Source organism: Fusarium flagelliforme, assembly GCF_020744385.1.
Source record: "Fusarium flagelliforme strain FIESC 12 MPI-CAGE-AA-0113 chromosome Unknown B0J16scaffold_4, whole genome shotgun sequence".
Classification (NCBI taxonomy): domain Eukaryota; kingdom Fungi; phylum Ascomycota; class Sordariomycetes; order Hypocreales; family Nectriaceae; genus Fusarium; species Fusarium flagelliforme.
Window position 1 is genome coordinate 720,964 of NW_025763506.1, and position 24,759 is coordinate 745,722.

Consider the following 24,759-nt stretch of genomic DNA (forward strand, 5'->3'; position numbering starts at 1 on the left):
GTCCTACCACAAATATCTCCCCATTCGTATCAGTGCATCACAGATAAACAAATCCTTCAATCATCTACGAACCGTCCAATCATACTGAGTACTCATCATACGTTAGCCAGGGATCGGCGGTTGATAAGACGGACCGGCTAGCTCGGCTCCGCGTCCAAAGCTGGAAGCACCAATGAACCAGGCGAGTCGTAATGTCACTGTGGAAATCAAGAAATCAAGGATTCTGGGGTAAATGAATCTATGACAAATAGATTGCTCAAGACATTGACTTACCCCAGATTGCATCGTATCCTTATGTCGACTGCAGACGTTATCGCCGTACAGACAGTCATTGTTTCAGTGTAATTTCACTCGGTTGCGTCTTGATTCTGGAAGAACTGTACTGGAAGAATGCCCTTCGGAGCCGAAGAAATGTCATGACGTAGAACAGAAACTAAACTTGAAATGCCTCAGCTATTGGCTCAGCTTTAAAGTGTCTGCCACCGATAAGAAGCACGCGAGTCCAAACGGGCGGGCTGACAGCTCCCCTCCTAAATTTGCCCCAGCTGAGCAAAAGTGCCGCTTTATCCGTAAGATTAAGACGTTGCCCGAAACGATCACCAACAACAATTGAAACCAACGCTGCAATGACAACCCCTAACGTTACGTATCTCCCACATCCCTTCCTTCTAAACCACCTTCCGCTTTTCATTTAGGGTCCCCTGTAAGCCATCTCCTTTGTTCTTGCCACATGTTGTGTAGTCTATATATAAACCGCCGAGTGATCCGCGCGTCTTTTTCCTTCACACTATATCGCACCCTCTTGACTTGATTGCCAAACGAAATCTTAAATAATCCCTCTTTTTTGAGGTGCTGCAACCATGGCTTCAGAAATTAATCCCAAGTCAGAAGCCTACGATGGCTCCCCACGATATGACGAGAAGCAGGGCACCACGGAGCCTATCGAGGCACCTAAGAAATCATGGGCTCTGCGCAATGGTCTCACCCCCGAGTCTTTCAAGCCCCATGAGGATCATGGCAAAGGCACCGTTGAGCTTGCGCGGGACATGAAGCCTCGTCATCTTAACATGATTGCGATTGGTGGCAGGTTAGTTTCCTTTTTCTGTCGTCATGGTGTAACGCCGTCTTATTACCGCAATGACGCACCCATTTCGATGTGATTTGCTGACTTGATTCTAGTATTGGTGCAGGTTTCTTCGTTGGTAGTGGTGCTGCACTCCAGACTGGTGGCCCTGGATCGCTGACCATTGGCTTCTTAATCATGGGTGTCATGATTTTCAACGTCGTCTACGCGCTTGGTGAACTCGCTGTCATGTACCCCGTTTCCGGTGGTTTCTATACGTGAGTGACCTACCTGGCCCTCTGTCATTGCGATAACACTAACAACTCATCAGCTATGCCAACCGCTTCGTGGATCCCTCTTGGGGTTTCGCCATGGGTTGGAATTATGTCATGCAATGGGCCTTTGTTCTTCCGCTCGAGCTGACAGTCTGCGGTACCGTCATCCAGTACTGGGCACCAAATACCAGTGTGGCTATCTGGGTCAGCGTAAGTCACCACCTTGCCATACTGATATTTGAACAACCACTCACCAATCGCAGGTCTTCCTTGCCGTCATCATCCTCGTCAACATCTTTGGAACTCTTGGATATGCGGAAGAAGAATTCTGGGCAGCGCTGCTCAAACTCTCCGCCACCGTTATCTTCATGATCATCGCTGTTGTGCTTGTCTGTGGTGGTGGTCCATCCGATGGTCTCTACAACGAGTACTGGGGCGCCCGTCTTTGGCATAACCCTGGCGCTTTTCAACATGGTTTCCGCGGATTTTGCGGTAAGTCTCGAGCATTTATATCCCTCTTGTTGTTCAGTGTCTAATATCAACAGGTGTCTTCGTCACTGCAGCTTTCTCCTTCAGTGGAACCGAACTCGTCGGTCTTGCCGCCGCAGAAGCCCAGAACCCCGCCAAGGCACTCCCCGGCGCCATTAAGCAAGTCTTCTGGCGAATCACTCTATTCTACGTCGTTGGTCTCCTTCTTGTCGGCTTCTTGGTCAGCTCTACCGATGAAAGACTGCTTAACTCTGGAAACAACGACCCAAGCGCATCTCCCTTTGTCATCGCCGCTGCCAACGCTAAACTTCACGGCTTCGATTCCTTCATGAACGTGATTATCCTGGTTTCCGTCCTGTCCATTGGCGTATCTTGTGTCTATGGTGGTAGCCGAACGCTGGTCGCCTTGTCCCAACAGGGATACGCTCCCAAGTTCTTTTCCTTCATCGACAAGTCGGGCCGACCTCTTCCCGCTGTTGTTTCCATCATCGCAATTGGTGCTCTCGGATACATCAGTGTCAACGGAGAAGGAAACACTGTTTTCGTCTGGTTGCAGGCTCTGTCTGGTCTGGCTGCCTTGTTCACTTGGGGCTCCATTTGCCTTTGCCATATCCGGTTCCGACAAGCCTGGAAGTACCACGGCCACACTCTTGACGAAATCCCCTTCAAGCACGTCTTTGGTGTTTATGGATCTTGGGTCGGACTTATCCTCATTGTCATCGTTCTCATTGCACAATTCTACACCGCTATGACAAACATCGATGGATCTCTCGGTACCGCTGAGGGCTTCTTCCAGTCTTACCTGGCCCTGCCTGTTGTCATCTTCTTCTATATCGTCGGATATATCTGGAAGCGAGAGGGTTGGAGGAAGGTCAGTGAGATCGATCTGGATACTGGTCGTCGTGAGCATGACTGGGTCACTATCAATGCTTACCGTGAGAAGCTGGCCAACGGCCCTGCTTGGAAGCGTGTCATGCATCACCTGTTTTAAGTAGTATATACATTATGTGAGCTGGGACCTCACACTGAACCTGCGTCAATACAAGCAGCTTTGCACTATAAACTCTCTACTGTCTCACCGACGTGTGCGAAGTGATTTCTGTATGGAAGCCACCCAGACCTCCCCATGAGAGCGCGAGTAGATTCGCGTATATGCTCCGAGGGAGAAGGTGGTGTATTGGTTCATGCCTGGAGACTATTATTGCTAACAAAAACCAGAGTATTGAAAGGGTACAAGCAATGAAGATAGATAGGCCTTTGGTGGGGTGGAAAGCTGTAGAGGAAGAAGCCTACATAACCATTGAGAATTATGTCTAAATGCCAAAACCACTGTAGACCAACAAATTTCATGACTATGTTCCCGAAGGTGGCCGGATCGACAGTGCAAGCTTTCTTCACACCTACTGCTTTACTTCTGCAAAGTTCCAGGAGATATGCCAAGTACCGTATCAAGTAGGATGTCCACGGATCAAGGCAGATCGCTTCTGACTAATATCGGGATATGCAATGCATATCACGGCACCATTTGCAATATGTTCTTTCCCATGATGTGTTACGTGAGCCCCATGCTAATTACAAACATTGCAGAAGCCCTCTGTATCAATTAGCACAATCAACTGTCGAGGCCAGCTTTGTGCATACCAAACAGAGAGCAACCGCATTCCTCGACGTTATTGCCTTCTCACCCTTGCAACTGGTGCTTTTCAGAATAGGCTAGGCGCAATTATCTCTAGAAAGCTGGACTTGCAGTCGCTATGTTTTCCCCGGCTGAAGGTCTTCGGCACCGGAATCCCCTTGAAAAGGTTCTTTGGAACTGCTCGCATAGTTCGTTCTTACTCCAGTTGACGGGTAACACATATGAATGGCGGCGTCGTCTGATAAGAAGCTTTCAATATGGAATTTAAATAAGGAAAAGCCGAGCGGAATAGTATCGTAATCGGCGATATCGTACATTGGACCGAAAGAATGATGTCTGCTAAACACCATAGTATCTAACACTCGGTTCCCTTGCATTCGTTCCTTTCATCCTCTCATCAGCATAAGAGAGTGCCCAGTCCTTGAACCCATTGAGTTCAATTTGCGGCACCCACCCTTGCCTCTGCATGGTACGTATAGCGTCTATAGCCCATGTAACACAGCTCTCTTGCGGATGCGTATTCTTGACTGGTAGAGGAACTGTCCCAAAGAACTTTTTGAGGTCAGCAGCCGAGATACCATCTGGTATTTGTCCAATAACGATACGCCCAATGAGCTTAGCGCTAAGGGCAGGATCAACGTTTCCTTTATGTCGCATCCACCAGGCCATGGTAGGGTTGTTCATGCGAAACGTGACAGGGTCGATCTCAGATGCATCAGTGGCTTCGAAGGCGTGGCAGTCTCGTCCGCGGCTTGTCTGGGGCGTAATGAGGATGCCCCAATGATAAGCCTCATAGCCAAAGGTTCTCCGGGCGTTCCCAAGGGAGAAATGATCCCGATGGTATAAAGCCAGAGCAACTAGTTGCACCATGGTGAAAGGCTAGCAAAAGGTCTATGAGCATTGTAATCGCTTTTTGTTGTCTCACCACTTACCGATTCGAGTGACAATTAAAATTGAAAAAGTTGCCTGTGTCAGGACAATAAGGGAAGTAGACTCAAGTGAAGATAATTAACGGACTTGCGATTACAGTGACTTCTTACCCTTTATAAACTTGATAGTTAAGGACGAGGTAAGGCATGATGGCTACATCGCTGTCCGAATTAGGACTACAAATCTTTGTTGGAACCAACAGCAGGATACATATTATAGTTTAACAAACCACAGTCCGTCTACTGCCGCCAACCAGTTTCTGTGACTAATGGCTTCTATAATTAACATCATAGCCGACAGGAGGTGTTTCAAGTACTGGTGATTGGACTTAACGTACAAGCATAATAGCCGCGCGATTTGTGAAACTAGATTTACAGGGGGCAAGCGCCTATAGTCAAAGCGGGATACGAGACAGTATCCACTACGCTTCTCTTGGGGGCTACCCTATTGAGTAATTACGCGATTTTGATGGTTGGGGTCATCTGAATATCATTCCTAGGATCTCTAACTTTCTTAATATCATGAAAAGAATAGAAGTCGCATTATGGACAAAACTGGAAGGTTCATCCCGAGGACAATGACAGGATGAAATCATGAGCGTAAACAATCGGCGTCAAGAGTCTTGTTAAAACAATGCAGTAGCTACTCAGGAGTCCAGCCTCTAGTTTCTTTAGACTTAATCTCAATCCCAAGTTTTCCCAAAAAGGAATTGGTTCCAAGGTGAAAGAATAATGAAGTCTCAATTGGTACACGTGCTCATTTGGTGCATCTACTTTCATTTACAAACACCATCAAGTTAGTATCCAAGCGTACCCAACTCAGCCATAGAATGTTATTGTAATGCATACGGTGGATAGTCCTGAGTTAAAACCGGTTACGACTGGAAGATCGACCAGATGCATCGTGGTAACGTCGTGGAAGGATAGTGCAGTATGCTATAAGTTGAGAAAAAAAGTGAGTTTTACGGAAAGCACATCACAGATACCACATTAAGTCAGCGAGGTTGCCCGATTTTGCACAGTGGTCAAGATCATCAATAAGATACAATGAGTTTTTCACTATATCCCCCAAGTGGCCATCTTGCCTACAGGACCAAAGACCACAAGTCTGTTAGCTGACGACCTGCTCTTTCACCCAGCCAAGTTGCCGAGGGATCAGAACCTGGACGTTCGACGCTGACTCCATCACGGTACGATGTAGCCGGGGTGCCCGGCTCCGGCAACCTCCTCCATAGAATTCGTTCTGCCGCAAGCTCCGTTTCGTAGGAGGGGAGAGCTAGACGGAGGTACTTCTCCCAATCTTCACCTGGGAAATAGTTGTAGTGCGCTTTGGTGAACTCCCAGTATTCGGGATACCAGCCCGAATATGCCCAGTCAAGTATCGCAGCGACGCGCCCATGCCTCACAATAATGTTTCTTGGGTTTAGATCTGCGTGTGTAAATTGAGTCTGATAGCGACTTGTGTGTACTTTGGCCACCTCTTGGCCAAGGAATTGTGCGACGTCTTCCATGCGTAAATGCCCCCGTGCCAAAGAATGGAACTCGGTATGGTTCATAGGGCCGAAAAATCGAGCTCCGATCCGGCAGTCATAACTGGGATTTGAAAGAGCGGACGAAACTGTGTTTTGTGCTGGAGGTTGGAGCTCGCGAAGACAAGAAAGATGCGTTTTGATATCGGCGAAGATGGCATCTCTTTCGCCTGTTGACAAGTGATCCCAGGCGCTATCTAGGCATTCGCCCTCAACATATGCCATTTCGATAAAAATACAGCCAGTCTTTTTTTCTGTGTGAATAGCGTGAATCCTAGGAATCGGAATGCGGGTATGCCGAGCGACAAATTGCATGGCCTCCACCTCCGGAGGGTCGCATGGTCCCTTGATGATGCGATGCCAGCTTACTCTTACTGTAGAATGACTAAGAGGACGAAAGAGCAAATTGCCGAGCCAGAGTCTCAGCCGTAATGGCAACAGTCGCAATGGCAACAGGGTCCCGATTGCTTGACCCATGAGTGTAGAAATTGGAGTTGGCCGAGATGGCCAGAGAAACGATGGGTTTACGGAAAGGTTTTATTGCTCAGGTGGCGTGACGTGCCATCCTCTGATTGGTCGTAATCCATCCCCAAGTCATAATGCGGGTCCTACGCGCCTTTTACGCGTCTCACCCCCTCCTCGCGCTTTTCTGGGCAAGACCAGCAAAAAACCAGTGCTTTGAGAAGGACTATTTCCACGGACTGCTATTTTCCTTTCGTCAGGCTGAGCACTGTCGGCTTCGGCGCATGTAGATAATGTGCTCCTACATTTTGTTGAGTACGATTTGTGGGCATCTTCAGATGTGTCACCGTTAAACCCTAGATAGTACTTGTTCTCCAACGCGCCCATGACATTATATAAGTCGGAGAGTAAACGAGGAATATATCTTTGGTGAGTGGTATTATCTTCTTCAGATATGAGTTCTGTGTCGTTTTTCCTATATTGTAATAAGAATCGACGTGCATCAAGTGACTCGAAGGGGGAAGGCTGAGATTTGAAACTCGGTGAATACCTTGGCCAGAATAATGACACCTGCTGTGGTACGTCGCCACCTTCGATAAGTACCAGCACTAGCATGCATGGTGAACGATTCACAAACTCGAAGGCTAGTTTCCGCCGTGCACCAAATAATTGTATCGTAGAAACTGGTAGGTAAGTCTAGTTAATCGCCAGCTGTTTCTTGCCACAGCCCCCAAAGCCAACCAGAGCAAACCTTATCGGTCTTCTGGGAGTATCACTTTCAAGCATTGCGATTATTTGTTTCATGCACTGTGGCCTTCAGTAGAATGGTCTGTTCTAGCGGCAAGTGATACGATGGTAGAACAGGAGGAGTTCAGTTCATCGGATGCTCGAACCGAGGATGATCTATGCTAAACACTTGGGTCTGGGTGGTGACACCGAGGTATTCGGGTAGGGCTGAACCAGTACTGTGTTCAAGGAAATTCATGCCATACTACCCAGGAAGCTAAGCAATAAGCACTAACTCGAGGGCCCTTGAGAGATCCTTGAACGGAAACTTTTGAGAAAGGTCGGACACATATCTCAAGAGCCGGACACATAAGCGCTCATCCCAGTGGAGACCAAACGCGAGAGAATATGTGTCATCATGCTTAACAGTGCCGTAGTGTAAGATAACCACGATATGAAGCTCTCTTCTTCTCCGTAACTCAAACTTGACATTCACTCACTTACAAGCATGACTTCAGACGACTTCGAATATCCCTGGGAGATCAGGAGTGAAGTAGAGCGCCTCCAGAAGCAATATGCTTGGATCCAGAAATGTATCAACAACAAACTAGTCTTCGCACCTGTGCAACTGGACAAAGACGGCCTTAGAGTTCTCGATGTAGGATGCGCTGATGGTAAGTCATATCGCCCTAATCTCGGATCCTTTGCTGAGACAGCTTTACCAGGAACTCTCCTTCGCAACCTAAGAAAGCAAGTCACCCCATCTGCCCAGCTCGTCGGTGTAGATGTCATCGAAGCCTTCTTGCCCCCTTCTGAGGAAGGACTGCGATATGAGCTTTATGATCTTTGCGAAGAGGCAAGAGGAGAGATGACTGGGGCTTTTGATCTGACGCATGTGAGGTTTGTCCTTCCTGGAGCTGCCAAGGTGGGATATCAGAAGGCAGTCGATCACCTTTCTGGTGAGTAACTGATATATTGGAGTTGGCCTACGATCACTATGCTAACGAGGAGCACAAAGCTACACTTGCGCCTGGAGGCTGGTTGCAAGTACACGAGATGGACTTTGATCTACAGGACAAGCCGAACGCTGGTCCAGCTTTGAAAGACGTCTGCAAGATCTTCTCCGGCGTATTCAAAGCTATGGGCATGACTCAAAACCTTGTTGCAGAACTCCCTGGTGCTTTCAAGACCGCAGGGCTTGAGCATGTATCTACCGAAATTGTTGAGCTTCCGATGGGCAAGCTTTTGGGTGATGGGGAAGCTACCGAGATGTCACTGCAACCTTTCCTTCTTACGATCCCTAGCTTAATGGAAGGTGCAAAGGGTAAGTTCTTCCTGCCACTTGGACTTATATTCGGCTAACAGATTTAGGCCTCAATGCCGATGTCCCAGCGTCGGTACTTGAGAATTTGCCGGCGAGGTTTGAGAAGGAGATCAGGGAGCAAGGTGGTGTCTTCTACACAAAGGTCATCATGGGTCAGAAGCCAGTCTAGGTTTGTATCTGAACTGGCGAATACTTAGAGGCGCGTTGAGCGAGCATTTTAACATCCATAGCATTATGTAGCTAGCCTCTTGTGAACCGTTAGTCAGATCAATATTAGCAAATGCGCGCATTATAAAGTTCCTTATAAATCTCACCGTAAGAATTACCTAAATCCATCAATGTCACCCGAAGTACCCGCACGAATAAGCATAACCCTCAACAATTCGATCATCATGAATGCCAAGCCTGTCAGGCTGAGAGTCGCCCTGCGATTCCCCGCAAACAGGTTCGCCAATATGAGGGGATACTCTACCGGCCCGAAATGCCGACGGCTAAAACGACCAGGGCATGGTAAGCGATCCAGCTTTTTGGAAACTTTATATACCTCGCAGTTTCTGACAGATAATTCTTAACGTTGTTTGTTAAGCATACTGAAAAAATGGCTGAGAAAGATTTTGTTGATGTTAAAGCTCTTTTGAGCCAGCTGACGCTGGGTGAGAAGGTGGATCTTCTTGCGGGACAGGGCTCATTTCGCATGACCGGGCTTGATAAGCATGGCATTCCGGCTCTCATAGTAAGTTATGAGATCAGTCGGTGAGGGAGAGAAAAAGCTGACAGAGCAGACTTCAGATGGTCCCCATGGAATTAGAGGGAAGCGATCATTTACACGCGTAAGCGACCCGGTACGCAATAATGAGCAGCGAATTAACAGACTACTAGATGCCGAGTCCCATGTTGCCGTCAGCTACGGGAATGGGCGCAACCTTCAACACCGAGCTTATTCATAAAATTGGTAGTCTTTTGGGCGAGGAGGCGAAACACCGTGGTGTCCACGTCTTGCTAGCACCCACCCTCTGTCTTCAACGCTCGCCTTTGATCGGACGTGGTTTTGAGGCCTTTGGTGAGGATCCTTTTCTCAGCGGTACTCTGGGCGCGCATTACATCAATGGTGTGCAAGAACAAGGCGTCGGAGTCAGTGTGAAGCATTATGCAGCCCACGATCAATCCGACAACAGTATCGAGGATAACGTGGTTATGACGGAAAGAACTCTCCGAGAGGCACACATGCTGCCATTCCAGCTTGCACTTCGAGGCTCAGACCCTTGGACCATCATGACTTCATATAACAAGATCAACGGCATTCACGTTAGTGAAGACCCTTTGCTGATGAAAGAGATTCTTCGTGAGGAGTGGGGATACAAGGGCCTTGTTATGAGTGATTGGTTTGGTACTTATAGCACATCAGAAGCTATCAACGCTGGCTTAGATCTCGAGATGCCCGGACCAACAGACTGGAGAGGAAAGCGCCTCAGCATCGCCGTCAACACACGAAAGGTCTCCCAAGCAACGGTCGATCAGTCAGTTGAGAACGTTTTGAACCTCGTCAACAAGTGCAAAGCTGGAGAGGTGTCCGGAAAGCCTCCTCAGTCTGACACACCGGAACAGCGAGCCTTGATTCGACAGCTTGTTGCTGAGTCAGTGGTGCTTTTGAAGAACGATAAGGAAAGGTTGCCGATCAAGAACCCCGAAAATTTGAAGTATGGACTTATTGGAGACCATGTGAAAAATCCTTCCCTTTGTGGTGGTGGAAGTGCTGAGGTCGAGCCTTATTATGGTATCACTCCGTATGAGGCCATCAAGGAGGTAGTCGGAGAGGAGAACATCACCTATACCCCAGGCTGCAACTGTAAGTTTAGATAGCCTCAGAGTCAGGATGAATCCGCTAACGGTGACTTAGCCTTCCGATTCAGCCCAATCATCAAGGGTCACAGAACTCCAGACGACAAGACAGAAGGTTGGCACGTCGACATCTTCGCGGAAGATCCAGAGGAGAACAGAGACACCAAAGCTATCGTCTCTGTTACCGCGGAGAAACAACTCGTCGATGTCCCTGAAAGCTACCACTCGACCATCCCTACAAAGTTCTATGTCAAGGCCAACTCAAAGTATACGATTCAAGAATCTGGAAGTCTCAAGTTCGGTTTCAGTACCTCCGGAAAGGGTAAATTTTACATCGACGGCAAAGAAGTCATCGACCAATGGACGAGCCAGCTCCCCAAGACGGACTCAACACCTTGCTTCAACCGCGTTTGTATGGAGAGATTCTACGAGGGAGAGTTTGAGAAGGGCCAGGTTCTTGACCTTCAGGTCGTTCAGGTCAATGAGAATGTGTCAGGAGGTGTTGGCACTGCGCAGACACTCGTTGGACGTGTCGGTATCTTTGAGGTCTACGATGAGGATCAAGGCATCAAGGACGCTGTCGAGCTCGCCAAGAACGTCGACGTGCCTATTGTGATCACCGGACTTTCTTCGGATTTTGAGTATGAGGGTAGTGACCGAAAACACTTGAGATTGCCTGGTCGGGTGGATGAACTGATTGGGTCCGTGTTGGAAGCCAATCCCAATGCCGTAAGCTGACAATCCTTCGCTCGAGGTCATAAAGGCAGTAGCACTGACACATTTCTTAGATCATCATTACCCAATCGGGACTTCCCATCGAGATGCCCTGGGTGTCACAGGCTTCGACACTTCTACATGCTTGGTTCGGTGGCCAAGAATGTGGTCACGGAATGGCGGATGTTCTCTTCGGCAAGGTTAACCCATCTGGACGACTATCTTTGACATTCCCCAAGTCTATCAAACACACACCAGCATACCTTACCTTCTCCAAGGCAGACTACGATATTGTCTATGGAGAAGGAGTTTTCATCGGTCACCGATACTACGAGATGATCGACCGAGAGCCTCTCTTCTTCTTCGGCCACGGACTTTCCTACTCTACCTTTGCTTACTCGAATCTCAACGTACCCAAGGAGTTCGAGTCCTCTGTTGACCATCAAATGCAAGTTAGCGTGGATGTTACAAACAAGGGTCAATACTCGGGACCCGAGGTTGTGCAGCTCTACATCCACCACGCCGATAGCTCTCTACAACGACCCATTAGGGAGCTGAAAGCATTTAACAAGGTGTATCTGGATGTCGATGAGACCAAGAAGGTGGATCTGACACTTGATAAGTACTCCGTATCGTTTTGGGATCAGGAAACACATAAGTGGAAGGCTGAGGCGGGAACATACACTGTTATCCTTGCTTCAAGCTCGAACCCGAAGGATGAGATTCAACGAGCGGATTTTGTGCTGAATGAGACTTTCTACTGGAAGGGCCTGTAGGCAATTAGACTTGTTACTTTAGAGTAGTAGTGGTGCGATAGACCTTCAACAAAATAACTATTATATATACAAAGAACGTGAATCTATCTAGGACTATACATGACTTCTGTCGTAGAGACTATCTCAATTCCATCTGGCTTACCCGACCTCTGAAACCTTGAATTGCTTCTTCCCATTCCAGCACCACCTGCTGGTCCACAGACCAGAACCTGGTGGTTGCCATTCGGGTTTCCATTGTCGAAGCTATTCTGCTGTTTTGGCCAGAGCGTAACCTCATCGTCATCCCCAACCTTTCTTCCGGATTCCGAGTCGTCGCCGGATTGAAGCTCGATAGCATCAGCCTGCTTCCGACTGAGTTGGCGCCTGCTATTGCCCAAAGCATGAGATCCGCCGGTGTTTCCTGAAGGACCGTAGCTGGCGCCGTGGCTGGTGAACAGTCGTGGGAGAATGCGCTTGAAGAACGGCTTGAGAGAGCTTGCAGAGGCGCAGATGACACAGCCTGTGAGCTCGGCGTACATCCAGCATAGTTCGTATGCTAAACCCCAGGTATAGTTCGGGCTGCTGAATAGCTTGACGGTGAGGATGCAGTTGTAGATAGCGACGATGATAACGCTAGAAACGTCAGTGACTTCATATGCTTGATGCAGGTTCGTTACTCACAAGCCACCAGTGGTGAAAAGAAACAGCAGTGACATCTTCTGTCGTCGAGGAATCTGTAATGGAATCACGATCCGTAGAGGGAGCAGTAGGATGACCAGATCCATAACAACATTGGCCACGGAAGCTGCCAAGAAGAACCCGAACTTGTCGATACATTTTCCTGTCGCCTGTGCCGCGAGATCCCAAGACGCCTTGATAGGCTGGCAACCAAACAGACTGATCATGGCGTAGATAAGTCCATATAGAGCGAAAAGGCTGATCAGAACGTATATTATCATTCGGAAGTTTCGTTCGGGCGAGAGGCGTAAATAGAAGAAGAGAAGTGAAATCTTGGCGAGATCGGATGAGAGCATGTAGAAGATGTTGACTGGGATCGTCCACTAGGTAATGTTAGATGTGGCGAGAGTGTTGGTTGATGGTCGAACACACCTTGAGCAGGGCCTCGTATTGGGATTGTCTGACTTGCCAGAAGTTGGTAGCGCAACCACCCTGAGCCACCACTGTTCATGTAAGTATAACGCTACGCATCGACGGTGGGTTGACTTACTGCCCATTGTGCAAGCGTAGAATGCCCAACATGCCACTAGCGAAGCGCCAGTAAGGACCGGTAGTAGTTAGTCTCGATGACATTCCTGGTCACAGAAGAATTAAACTCACGATCATCTAGACGAAGAGCATTCTTCTGTAGTCGCACCCTCGTCAAGATCCTCAGTCCGTAAACAACTGTTCCAAGCGTGAACAGACACGCTCCCAGAATAATCTGGACTGTAGCCCTACTCCCGGCATCCCATCTGTCCTGGTTGGCCGGCGGCTCCATCATAAATGGGTCGGTGTCCATGGCGAAAGATGCTCAAGCTGAGCCCAGCTAATTCGAGTATGGAGGCGTATATTGTTGAGGAGAGAACGCTACTTTGGGATGCTGCAGTTCGATATCAAAACAGACAAAAGGCCATCGACCTCCCCTTATTTTCCGTCGGGAGGGAGCCGTTAATTAAGTTACGGGACGAGATGGGAGATCTGCAAAGTCATGCCGTATTTGCTTTTCCACCATCATATCAGGAGCCGTTGTACATGCTTTTTTCTTGAACTCCACCTCATCAGGGATTGGCTTCCATTTGTACATCCCCGGTAATAGCAGTCCTGAAGAAGAGATTGGAAAGGTCTTGTCCGTAGCCGAGACTTATGCTTGCACTCTAGGACTGGGTACTATGTGCTGGCGTTAGAGAGTGAGACAAGAGGAACTTCTTTTCCAGAAGGGCACTTTTCTGCGTCTCAGAGTCTAACTCGTCAATGCAAATTTCTTTTCCCCATTCCAAATCCTTCGTGATTCGTCCGAACCGCCCAGTCGGTCCCCATGGACCTGCATGTTCTCTCTTCCTGATTCCAAGATCCACTATGGCCTGAGCCAAGACCGTAGGATTTCTGGCCCTGCGTTGAGTTAATGCGCCTCTCGGTTGTTGACGATTTCCGGAAATATTCTCCCAACGACGTCGATCCGTAACCGAACGTGGACCTGAGCCGTTATTGTGGGATGGGGCTTGCGTCAGGAACAGCAGGGCTGATGTTTATCCGGAGGATTGTTGGTTTCGCCCTCGGGGAAGCTTCGTAACCTTGTTACCAGCATGCCAGCATTCACATGTGCGTATCTACCAACATGCAGGATGCATGATCTATCACTACCGGTTTCTCACGACTCTCGCCACAGTGACAATCCGTTTGTTTCCTCTCCTGTCTCCTCGCAATATACAACTTGTTTTGAAAATTTCAGCTCATGCAGTAATCTTCATCTTTTCGACGATACATCACTTTCCTTGCTTTGTCCTCTGCACCTCGGAAATGACCTTCTTTGCTCTCATTTGTCCGGTTATACGGGCCCTGTTTCTACCGGAGGTAAGAGACGACAAGTGGTCCCCGCGTTGTGGGAATAGGATTCTTATCCTTGTCGAAAGACCCACCAAAATTCTTCTTCGTGTTCCATCAGGACGCCTTGGCTCCCGGGTGGTAACAAAGCTCAGACAACCACGGCCCGGAGCGCGTAAGTTTAAATGCGACCGTTGCGTTCTGCGTAACGCTAAGTCAGTTCGATGCAAGTGGTAGAAAACGCAACGGTCGATAAGATATCTTTTCCTCTATTTCCCCATCCAGTATGCAATTGAGAAAACAAGAGGGTACTGCAAACATTCGTGTCCCCCCTATGCAAGGCCCGCATCATACAAGCAAAGGCATTGGCCAAGATACCAAGTCCTTGTCACCCCCTGCAGCGTTCAGCTTCCTCCGTCCAGCGGAATGCAACTCTACAGCACCGGTAGGGATTAACTTGACCCGATACCAAGGAAAGGCTCCCTCCTTTTCGAAACGAAATCCGCTGCAGATGAGTCAAGCGAGATGCACTGACGCGCAAGAGTCTCTCCCATGGCACCGGAAGCGATTTCCCCTCGGGGAAAGAGACAACGTACCGACTCAGCATTCTCTCTGCTTCTGAAGATCTTGAGTCGAGATGACCGGGATTACTCGTATCCATACCAAGGGGATGGCTACCGTTGAAACCGTTGACGAACTCCCCATGCTTGTTCTGACCCTTATCAACGGAATTAACCATCGGACCACTAAAGCTTGGCTTGTCTGAAGGTAACATTGATTCGCCTATATAATCTCTACCAGAAAGTAAAGTCGTCCGATCCCAAAAAGTAGCATTCTTCCACAACAATTTTTAATACTCTAAAAATGGCAAACCCATACCCTTTCCAAGACAAGGTCATTGTCGTCTCTGGCGCCAGCCGAGGCTCTGGCTTGGCCCTTTCGCGATACCTCCTCACCCGTGGCGCCAAGGTGTCCATGGCAGCTACTTCTGAGGAGAACCTGAAAAAGGCCATCGCTGGTATCGAGCAGGACATCCCCGATGTTAAGGATCGTGTCATTTACTTCCCCACCGATGTCACCAAGCCTGATGATGTAAAGGCTTGGATCGAGGGCACAGTTGCCAAATGGGGAGAGCTGGACGGTGCCGCCAACGTCGCAGGTAAGATGAAACGTCCAGGAAATATTTAATTAAGGTTCTGACACATCATGCAGCCAAGATGAACAAGAGCATTCATCCCATCGAGGATCTTGATCTTGATGAATTGAAGGAAATGCTTGACGTCAACGTTGTCGGTACCTTTAACTGTATCAAGTATGAGATGAAGAACATGAAGCCTGGAGGTAGCATCGTCAACTGCGGTAGTCAACAGGTTAAGTATGCTTCCGGAAACATGGGAGCCTACGCCGCTTCCAAGAATGCTATTCGCGGCTTGAGTCAATGTGCTGCGTATGAAGGTGGCGCAAAGTACCCCAAGAACCCCATCCGAGTCAACCTTCTCTGCCCGTAAGTTATCCCATATAACACTTTCTGTTTCCATCCACTAACATCATCCAGTGGATGCATCGATACAGACATGATCAAACAGCCTCTTCACTTGCCCAACGGCACAACATGGACAATGACTGAGGATGACAACTTGACATCCATCATCAAACGATACTCCAAGCCTGAGGAGATTGCTGCTTCCATTGCTTTCTTGTTGGGAGACGAGAGCAAGTTTATGACCAAGCAGGAGATTTACGTTGATGGTGGTTGGATGGAGGCCAACTACGTTGGATAAATGTGCATAATATTAGCATAAGAAATTATAATTAGACAATCATTTATCGATAAGCGATAAGGAAGCCTTTAGTGCCGTTAAGCAAGTCTGCATAACTGTGGCATAAATGATTTTGTTTGTACAATCAGCATATCGATAAAAGTGATAAGAACTTTCGACTTGGACTAGCGTCAACCGCGGTGCAGCGCCATAGGGTAACTTGAGCAGCAATGGAAGTAAAGTAAATCCACGAGCAAGATCAGAACCAACACGCAGAGGTTGCATTTCTAATCCGATTATTATAAATCTCTCAAAAGTATTATTTCATCCAAAAAATGATGCGGTTGTGATTGAACGTCGGGCATTTAATATAGTGGAGCATAATGCCGTGTTTTAGCATCACCAACTTTGTTCTTACCGACATAGGCAACTGCACATCTTGGCAAATCGTATCACCTTCTTCACGTCAACCATAATTCACTACACACCATCTGAGCCTCAACTTATCTTCTTTGCTGTTACTCGATATGGAAACAGCATATCTTGGCACATGAATCAATCTTCAATATGATTGCTAAGCACTGTATCCTATCGTGATATTTAAGAAGCCCCCAACTCTGTTGGAACTGTTCTCAATATCCCAAACACTTTCAAATCATCTCTTCCCATATTCACAATCACCAAACATTCATAATGGAAAATAAGTCTACTATCAAAGTGATTCTCGGAGCTGCACCCGTAAGAATAACGACCCCAATGCAGAGTCGTCCAAGACTAACACAGGGATTACAGATTGGCGATAGCGCGGTCGACCCCATGGCACGCTTCTCTACCCCAGACGAAGTAAATGGCTTTCTCGATATCTTCGCTAAGCATGGTCACGACGAGATCGACACTGCTGCCGTTTACTCTCCCGGAGCTCCGTACAGTTCCGAGCCTAGAATCGGCGCCGTCTCTGCCGGTGACCGATTTAAGATCGACACCAAAGCCGACTGGTTCCAAGGTCACACGAAAGAGAGTGTCTCTCGCGACATTGATAACTCGCTCAAGAACCTGAATGTTGATCAAATCAATCTTTACTACCTTCAGCTTCCTGAGCGCAAGCACCCGCTTGAGCCTGTTCTTGAGACTCTCAACCAGGCGCACAAAGATGGCAAGATCAAGGCATGGGGTATCTCGAACTATCGCGCCGACGAAGTCCAAAAGACACTCGATATTTGCGAAGAGCACGGATTTATTAAGCCGAGCGTGTACCAAGGCCATTACAACCCAATTGTCCGTGGCGGCGAAAAGGAACTGTTTCCTCTCTTGCGCAAGCATGGTATCGCGTTTTATTGCTACAGCCCTGCCGCAGGTGGCTTTTTCGCTCAGAAGCACAAGAACCCCGACCCAGTGTCGCGATTTGCAGGCTTGGTAAGTACTGCGAAAAATCTTGCAGAGATAAAAGCTGACTATTACGCGTGTTAGACGCCTGTTGGAACCGTGTACGTTGGCATGTACGTCAAGCAGTCAATTGAAAGCGCTGTGGAGAAAGCGCTACAGGTAGCGGCCAGGTACGGCATCAAGGGCCACGCGGCGGCGCTTCGATGGACGGCTCATCACAGCATTTTGGAGGCGGAATATGGCGACGGTGTTGTTATCGGTGCGTCGAGCTTGGAACAGCTTGAGAGCAATCTCAGTACGATGGAAGAGGGTCCATTGCCTGACGAGGTAGCAGCTGCGATTGATCAAGTCTACGCCGAGGTTGGAGATGAGATCGCGTACCATCTGTAGACGAAAGAGCACATCCAATCATATGAGGACGAATGGATCTGTCATGGAAGACTAGGCTCAATAGAGTAGGAGCACCTCTTGGCAAAGGTGTTGGAGCTGACTCGACTCGACTTGAGCGCTGACAAATTGGCCTGAAGGATTGACGGCGATTGCGCATTTAATTTGGAAGAAGTAACCGTATTCACTACAATATCTACTCTCAATCAGTATTTTGAACGTTATTTTGAGCAGGTGTACTCATGGATTTTATTGTTGTGACGAATCCTAGCCAGCGTGCCTCAGCCAAGACAAACCGCCGAGTCCATGCCCATGCTGCTCGTGTCGCACATGCGAGAACACGGAGAAGACATATGGCCGAGTACAATCAGGCCGAGACTAATATTCAACAACGCGATACGAATGACCCAATCCGCAATAAATCAGGAACAATTACTATCCCAGCGGAATCGCAAAGTCCATTACCCCCAATCCCACGCACTGTAGCTGGGGATCTGCAGCCAGATGGCATCTCACGTTTCCGTCAGAATCTTTCACCGTTGGAACACTTCATCTTTGATCACTGTAGGTCAATCCAGGGTAACGATCTGATACCTGAGTTCACTAAGACGAGCCGTAGATATCCAAACTGTCCTACCCGCACAAATCTCTTACTGTCCCATAGTTATGGGTTTAAAAGAGAAAGTTATAGACATACGAAGTCACTGGATGTTTTTTATATCCAGTGATCCGATAATACTTCGAGGGTTCCTGCTCGCTGCTTGTCGCCATCTATCACTTGTCGAACTGCAAGATCAATACGCACCTATGGCTATCAAGTATAAGCTATCTTATCTGCAAGGACTACAAAGATGCATGTTCGTGGATAAACCGACGTCGCGTCGGGAAGCCGTGTCGATGACTACCGTCCTGGCCTTTGATGAGGTAAGTTAAGCTCATCAGGCTGACTTCATCGAGGATGGAAGAGATACTAATGCTGTACAGGTGATATGCGGAAATCACGCGCTGGCTGCAAAGCATGTATTGGGAGCTGTTAACATTATCGAACATGCTGGTGGTATAGAAGCTTTGGAATTGAACAGCGTGGTACGATACATCCTTTGCAGTCTTCTCTACGGCAAAGGACTTGTAGATCGTGATAGAGATCTGTATCTCACAACAAAGTCCTTGACGCCTGACTCCATATGGCCATAGCACAATATCATCACGAAATTAATCTCTCAAAATGAATTTGATGCATTCCCTGTATCCCTCAATCTATCGATCGAAATCATCGTGAATTTAGTTCAGGGTAAATTTCGTTGTGACGAGTTCGGCAGTTTGCGGATCTCGCCGCCCTCGGGATTGGTGGCGGCGAAATTTGCTGTGTAACACTAACAGCAATTTGGATCGGTATGCATTAAGCTAAGCGAATAAGGTACTCAAGGTTAAAAAAATTGCATAGTTGTTTATTTGCGAGACTGGGGTGGCGGTAAGACATTTCAGGGATCGTGCAAGACCTTTTGATATGCTTACTGAACCACAAATTACCGCGAGATCCTTGAGGAGGCGAGGAGCCGATCGATCTCCGAGGGACAAATCTGTCTCTTTCAAAGTGTTATTAAATTTGGTTATGTGGTTAGATCAACGGTTTCATGAATGTACTGTCTTGTATTGTCGGACTCAGACGGGTGACTTGGGGATGCAGACAAGCTTTGCTCGACCACTACAGAGGACTCACGAAGAAACAAGATCTCACGATAATCTAGCGGTCGGCAGTTTGAAATGAGATGGCTGGTTTCAAATTACCGTCTGGTCATTTTGTGCTGCCTGAAAGGGATGCAGGATTCTTTGTTTCAAACATGGGCAAAGCTTATACGCTGGACAAGTTCAGCCTGCAAGCCAAAGAGTCTGGGCATCAGCCTTCGGCAAGTCAAAATTGCCTCTAGGCATGAATTTGGATGAATCCAGAGAGTCTAATTGGACGTTTGCTGAGGGAAGGTTGTGACTAAGGCGAGGGTCCGAGACAATGTCTCATCCATCCCTTCAACTCAACGACTGACACCTATCCAGGACTTTGGCGGTGAATCGCCCTTTGGAAACTGACCTGAACCTCCGAGGCCAAGAAAAGGATCTCTTGGCTTCCTGTTATGAGTGAATCCAGTGTTCTGGATCATCCATTCATCCCTTCAAACACTGGTTTGCCAAGCCGGCTACCATAAAAATATCCGCTGCTAATTCCGCAACAATATTACCACATTCTTGACTCAAATACGAGGTCAGCTGTGACGCTAAACAAATATGCATAATTGAAACATTCTCGAGGGGCTTGTCTCTCCTGCGGTAAATGTGTTGTCAGTACCAGACCGCCTCCCTCAAGCGCCCTACAGGACACAGTTTGGTAGTCTGATCTGGAGCAATATCGAATTTCCCCAATTCCAAACCTCCCTTCCCCAGATTCCAGAACGGACTATCGTGCCTAGTCTGAGGAAAAAGGAGGGCCACAACGAACATTAGCTCCTTAGCATAGGAGCTGAAGGGGGTTTCTCAGATGGAAAATCGAGTATAAGAAGACGCTCAACTCCCACTCCAAATCAGTTCTTCAGCTCAACCAGCATCACTCTTTTACAGCTCGGTTGCACTCGCCACTCTTTACTAACCCACTACTCATTCACTCTTTAATTGTTTTTGTTTTTTATCCAACTTAATTCACTCTCTTTTTCCGTATCTGAATCTTTCAAGATGAGATACTCCAACACTCTGTCCGGTCTTCTGACCGTGGCCATGGGTTCTGGTGCTCTGGCCCAGATGACTCCTCCTGGAACCACCACTGACGACTTCACCACCACTGGTGGCATGAACGTGCCTACCTCGGTCGTCACCACTGTGTTCCCTGACACCGTCACCGACACCACCACCATGACCATGACCACCATGGTCAAGCCCACCAAGACCGCCAGCCCCGAGGTCTGCTGCTACGAGTGTACCACCGTTTATGACGAGTGTTGCGCCATCCCCGGCGCTGACATCACCATCTGCAAGGAGAAGTACACCGTCTGCCTTGGCTACAACCCCTTCGACGTCCACCCTTACGTCGAGCCCACCGTCTGCAAGCACGACTCCTACCCTCCCCACCACGGTGGTGGCTGCACCATCGGCAGCGGCAGCTGCTTCACTCCCGAGATCTGCAGTTGCGAATGTACCACTTTCTACGATGAGTGCTGCGCTGTCCCTGGTGCCGACATTGCCATCTGCAAGGAGAAGTACACTGTCTGCCTCGGATACAACCCTCACGACTCCAAGCCCTCCACCTGCAAGCACGACAAGCAATACTACATCGACTACGAGTACAAGCACAACGAGGACTACTTCTACAAGAAGTACAGCTCTTACTACGAGACTGGCCACTACTCTTCTTCTTCTTCTTCTTACCACGAGGGTTACTACACTGCCGAATACTGCTGCCTTGAGTGCACCACCATCTACGATGAGTGCTGCTCTTACCCTGGTGCCGATATCGCCATCTGCAAGGAGAAGTACACTGTCTGCCTCGGATACAACCCCTTCGATGTCCACCCTTGGGTTGAGCCTTCTGTCTGCAAGCACGAGGAGTCCTACTACAAGGAGTACGAGAGCAAGCACGGCGAGGACTACTACAACTCCAAGTACGACAGCTACAGCGAGAAGGAGGTCAAGTACACCGATGAGGAGTGCTGCTTTGAGTGCACAACTGTCTACGATGAGTGCTGCGCTATCCCTGGTGCTGATATCGCTATCTGCAAGGAGGAGTACACTGTCTGCCTTGGTTACAGCCCCTTCGATGTTACCCCCTACGTGAAGCCTACCGTTTGCAAGACCGGCGGCTCTGGCTACCACTCCAAGGGTAACAACAAGGGCGACTACCACAACGAGGGTGACTACTCCAAGCACGGTTCTGAGGAGGAGTGCTGTGTTGAGTGCACCACCGTCTACGATGAATGCTGCGCTATCCCCGGTGCTGACATCACCATCTGCAAGGAGGAGTACACTGTCTGCCTCGGCTACAGCCCCTTCGATGTCACCCCCTACGTCAAGCCTACTGTCTGCAAGCACGGAGACAACTACGGCCACGACTCCAAGGGTAACAACAAGGGTGACTACTCCAAGGACGGCGACTACTCCAAGGATGGTGACTACTCCAAGGACGGTCACAAGTCTGGCTCTGAGGAGGAGTGCTGTGTTCAGTGCACCACTGTCTACGACGAGTGCTGCTCCATTGACGGCCACGACATTGAGACCTGCAAGAGCGAGTACACTGTCTGCCTTGGCTACAACCCCTTCGATGTTACCCCCTACGTCAAGCCCACTGTCTGCAAGCACGGAGACAACTACGGATCTGACTCCAAGGGTAACAACAACAAGGGTGGCGACTACTCCAAGGATGGCGACTACTCCAAGACTGGCGGTGACTCCAAGGGCGATGACTACTCGAAGACCGGTGGTGACTCCAAGGGTAACAACAAGGGCGATGAGGAGTGCGCTGTTTCTTGCACCACTGTCTACAAGGCCTGCTGCGACGTTTCCGGTGCTATCATCGAGACTTGCAAGGAGGCTTACACTGTCTGCCTCGGCTACAACCCCTACGACTCTCACCCTTACGTCGAGCCCACTGTCTGCAAGCACGGCAAGCCCTCTGACGATGAGGTTGTCATCGTCTCTGGTGGTGAGCGTGTCCGCCCCGTCCTGGCTCTCCTTGCCATCGGTGCCTTCGCTCTGCTCTGTTAGTACACCCCCAATCTCAGCACTTAGATCTCTCACTAACAAGTCTACAGAAATGCATCGTGTCTAACTAGCGCACGCGCACTTTTCGCTTCGACCTTCTATTACCACTCCGTTGCTCTTGGGGCTACCCGCGACTTTCTCTTCTTACTTTCTCAGTGGGCTGTCTGTTCTGGGCCGTGGAGGTTTAATACTATTATCATTTGATGATCTTATGTTTTATGGGTGTTTTCGCCGGGTTATCTCTTGGCATAAAATAGTTCACGATAGACACGTATGTAATATCGACGACTGGATGGAGATTCTCTGGATGATGGGGGTTTTGGGGGGACTTTGGGGGACTAGTGCATGTATTCCATAGTTCGTTCTAGACTCTGTTTCCAGAGGTCAATTTACTTCTCTGTCAACTACTTGATTTGTGCAAATATGACGTGACTTTTGTTTCCTTTTAATTTCTAATGAAGATCTTCGGTCTATTTATGATTCAGAGTTTGTTAAATGTAACTTTAACGTTCAGCAAAGTCACAGGTCAGTTCTGGGTTTTGGCTTTCGACCAACGTACCTGGCCTTAATTTCCAGCGGCCCTGTAAGAAACAGTGGAGGAATTACGGCATTTGGAGGAGCATGAAACTTGTGTACCCCGGATTCACTGATGCGCATACGGAAAAGATTAATCCATCGAATGAAACGTCGCGTGCATGTTCTGGACCTGACATCAAATCGATCGATATAGGCCTGCTATGCTTATTTGAGTTACTGGGTCTGTGGAAACGGCAGATGACTTGAAACGGCTGAAACCAACAGCGGAGGTTTACCTTCCGGGGTAGTAGGCTAAGCTCAACACTAACAGACCATGGGCCCTTGCTTGAACGACCTCGTATTTTCAGAGACCAGGTTAATTCCACCAATCATTTGAACTAGACAGCAGCAGAGTTAAGGTTTAAGGCTGCAATGAATTTATGTATATGAAGCGATTCAAACATCAGGGGGCTTGATGGATATATAAGTACTGCACTGCAGGTATTCCCTATTGTCACCTTGGACTCACCATTGGCTTGTCTCAATCGTCCTTGATACGCACATCACCATGAAGCTTCTCGCAACATTGAACTTCGTCGCTGCGGCGCTGGCTGCTAGTCGAACAACCGCGCCCGCCGGATGTATCACCGTCAAGAAGGGCGGCCAATTCGGTACCATCCAGTCTGCTGTCAACTCTCTTTCCACCACTGCGACCGGAACGCAATGCATCTTCATCGACCAAGGCACCTACAATGAGCAGGTCCTTGTTCCTGCTCGCAAGGCCCAGCTGACCGTGTACGGATACACCACCGATACGAGTGGCTACGCTGGCAACAAAGTCACCATCACCGAGCGAAAGAGCCAGGCTGATGGTCTTAACAATGATGGAAGTGCCACGCTTCGTGTCAAGGCTGCCAACTTCAAGCTTTACAACGTCAACGTTGCAAACACTTATGGAAAGGGCAGCCAGGCTGTCGCCTTGAGCGCCTACGCCGACAGCGGTTACTAGTAAGTTGATTATAATAGGTGCTGAGGAGTATCGCTAATTATTTTGCAGCGGTGTTGCCCTCACTGGATTCCAAGATACCCTCCTCGCCAACGAGGGATACCAGCTGTACTCCAAGTGCATGATCGCTGGTGCTACCGACTTCATCTTTGGCCAGCGCGCTTCTGTCTGGTTCGAAAAGACCGACCTCCGCGTTGTCTCTGCGTCCGTCGGCTACATCACTGGTAAGTCCACTCCAGGCCCCAATTGACGAGCGTCTTGACTAACAAGCAACAGCCAACGGCCGTGACTCCGACTCCAACATGTCCAACTACGTCTTCAACAACTGCAACATCGCCGCTGCCGCCGGTAACAACGTTGCCAACGGTGCCTACTACCTCGGTAGACCCTGGAGAGAATATGCCCGCGTCACCTTCCAGAAGACCAGCATGAGCGCTGTCATTCATCCCGCCGGATGGTCCATCTGGAACAAGGGCGAGGAAAACACTGGCCATGTCCAGTTCAATGAGTTTGGCAACACCGGTGCTGGTTCTACTGGTCAGCGTGCCTCGTTCTCCAAGAAGCTTGGATCTGCTGTGTCTATCTCGTCTGTTTTGACTGGTAGCTACACTTCTAAGGGCTTCTATGATGGCTCTTACATGTAGAGCATGCGAAGGAGTGACGATGCGATTGATCTGTATCAAGA

At 48.7% G+C, this 24,759-nt stretch overlaps 11 protein-coding genes across 11 annotated transcripts; 8 read left to right on the plus strand and 3 right to left on the minus strand.

The window, feature by feature from the left end:
• Positions 1-860: 860 nt before the first annotated feature.
• B0J16DRAFT_355441 (amino acid permease/ SLC12A domain-containing protein) lies at positions 861-2,818 on the plus strand (the record flags this gene model as incomplete). The annotated part of the gene is made up of 5 exons (XM_046129417.1): positions 861-1,087; positions 1,180-1,341; positions 1,395-1,548; positions 1,602-1,830; positions 1,884-2,818. The coding sequence occupies 5 exons, from the start codon at positions 861-863 to the stop codon at positions 2,816-2,818; spliced, it is 1,707 nt and encodes a 568-aa protein (XP_045982437.1).
• Positions 2,819-3,673: 855 nt separating this feature from the next.
• B0J16DRAFT_122641 (uncharacterized protein) lies at positions 3,674-4,589 on the minus strand. Its single transcript, XM_046121621.1, has 2 exons — positions 4,396-4,589; positions 3,674-4,342 (listed from the first exon to the last, which is right to left on the minus strand). Exon 2 carries the CDS (start codon positions 4,331-4,333, stop codon positions 3,803-3,805), a length of 531 nt encoding a protein of 176 aa, XP_045982438.1. The 5' UTR covers positions 4,334-4,342; positions 4,396-4,589; the 3' UTR covers positions 3,674-3,802.
• A 735-nt stretch (positions 4,590-5,324) lies between these two features.
• On the minus strand, positions 5,325-6,426 carry B0J16DRAFT_122665 (kinase-like domain-containing protein). Its single transcript, XM_046121622.1, has one exon. It carries the CDS (start codon positions 6,396-6,398, stop codon positions 5,478-5,480), a length of 921 nt encoding a protein of 306 aa, XP_045982439.1. The 5' UTR covers positions 6,399-6,426; the 3' UTR covers positions 5,325-5,477.
• A 1,191-nt stretch (positions 6,427-7,617) lies between these two features.
• On the plus strand, positions 7,618-8,602 carry B0J16DRAFT_383860 (S-adenosyl-L-methionine-dependent methyltransferase; the record flags this gene model as incomplete). The annotated part of the gene is made up of 4 exons (XM_046131372.1): positions 7,618-7,783; positions 7,835-8,068; positions 8,128-8,433; positions 8,481-8,602. The coding sequence occupies 4 exons, from the start codon at positions 7,618-7,620 to the stop codon at positions 8,600-8,602; spliced, it is 828 nt and encodes a 275-aa protein (XP_045982440.1).
• A 398-nt stretch (positions 8,603-9,000) lies between these two features.
• Positions 9,001-11,836, plus strand: B0J16DRAFT_286295 (glycoside hydrolase superfamily). Its single transcript, XM_046124089.1, has 5 exons — positions 9,001-9,166; positions 9,216-9,263; positions 9,313-10,279; positions 10,331-11,001; positions 11,061-11,836. The coding sequence occupies exons 1-5, from the start codon at positions 9,032-9,034 to the stop codon at positions 11,760-11,762; spliced, it is 2,523 nt and encodes an 840-aa protein (XP_045982441.1). The 5' UTR covers positions 9,001-9,031; the 3' UTR covers positions 11,763-11,836.
• A 9-nt stretch (positions 11,837-11,845) lies between these two features.
• B0J16DRAFT_398280 (uncharacterized protein) lies at positions 11,846-13,260 on the minus strand (the record flags this gene model as incomplete). The annotated part of the gene is made up of 5 exons (XM_046132379.1): positions 11,846-12,374; positions 12,423-12,802; positions 12,852-12,922; positions 12,970-13,005; positions 13,080-13,260. The coding sequence occupies 5 exons, from the start codon at positions 13,258-13,260 to the stop codon at positions 11,846-11,848; spliced, it is 1,197 nt and encodes a 398-aa protein (XP_045982442.1).
• Positions 13,261-15,026: 1,766 nt separating this feature from the next.
• Positions 15,027-16,063, plus strand: B0J16DRAFT_398282 (uncharacterized protein; the record flags this gene model as incomplete). The annotated part of the gene is made up of 3 exons (XM_046132380.1): positions 15,027-15,441; positions 15,495-15,786; positions 15,838-16,063. The coding sequence occupies exons 1-3, from the start codon at positions 15,147-15,149 to the stop codon at positions 16,061-16,063; spliced, it is 813 nt and encodes a 270-aa protein (XP_045982443.1). The 5' UTR covers positions 15,027-15,146.
• A 560-nt stretch (positions 16,064-16,623) lies between these two features.
• B0J16DRAFT_414253 (NADP-dependent oxidoreductase domain-containing protein) lies at positions 16,624-17,874 on the plus strand. Its single transcript, XM_046133428.1, has 3 exons — positions 16,624-16,780; positions 16,835-17,455; positions 17,510-17,874. The coding sequence occupies exons 1-3, from the start codon at positions 16,736-16,738 to the stop codon at positions 17,813-17,815; spliced, it is 972 nt and encodes a 323-aa protein (XP_045982444.1). The 5' UTR covers positions 16,624-16,735; the 3' UTR covers positions 17,816-17,874.
• A 158-nt stretch (positions 17,875-18,032) lies between these two features.
• B0J16DRAFT_414254 (uncharacterized protein) lies at positions 18,033-19,006 on the plus strand (the record flags this gene model as incomplete). Its single annotated transcript, XM_046133429.1, has 3 exons — positions 18,033-18,376; positions 18,432-18,736; positions 18,797-19,006. The coding sequence occupies exons 1-3, from the start codon at positions 18,055-18,057 to the stop codon at positions 19,004-19,006; spliced, it is 837 nt and encodes a 278-aa protein (XP_045982445.1). The 5' UTR covers positions 18,033-18,054.
• A 1,405-nt stretch (positions 19,007-20,411) lies between these two features.
• B0J16DRAFT_414255 (uncharacterized protein) lies at positions 20,412-22,899 on the plus strand. Its single transcript, XM_046133430.1, has 2 exons — positions 20,412-22,550; positions 22,603-22,899. Coding segments are annotated over exons 1-2 (2,019 nt in total). The 5' UTR covers positions 20,412-20,533; the 3' UTR covers positions 22,605-22,899.
• A 677-nt stretch (positions 22,900-23,576) lies between these two features.
• On the plus strand, positions 23,577-24,718 carry B0J16DRAFT_414256 (pectin lyase fold/virulence factor; the record flags this gene model as incomplete). Its single annotated transcript, XM_046133431.1, has 3 exons — positions 23,577-24,076; positions 24,126-24,298; positions 24,351-24,718. The coding sequence occupies exons 1-3, from the start codon at positions 23,637-23,639 to the stop codon at positions 24,716-24,718; spliced, it is 981 nt and encodes a 326-aa protein (XP_045982447.1). The 5' UTR covers positions 23,577-23,636.
• Between the last annotated feature and the right edge of the window lie 41 nt (positions 24,719-24,759).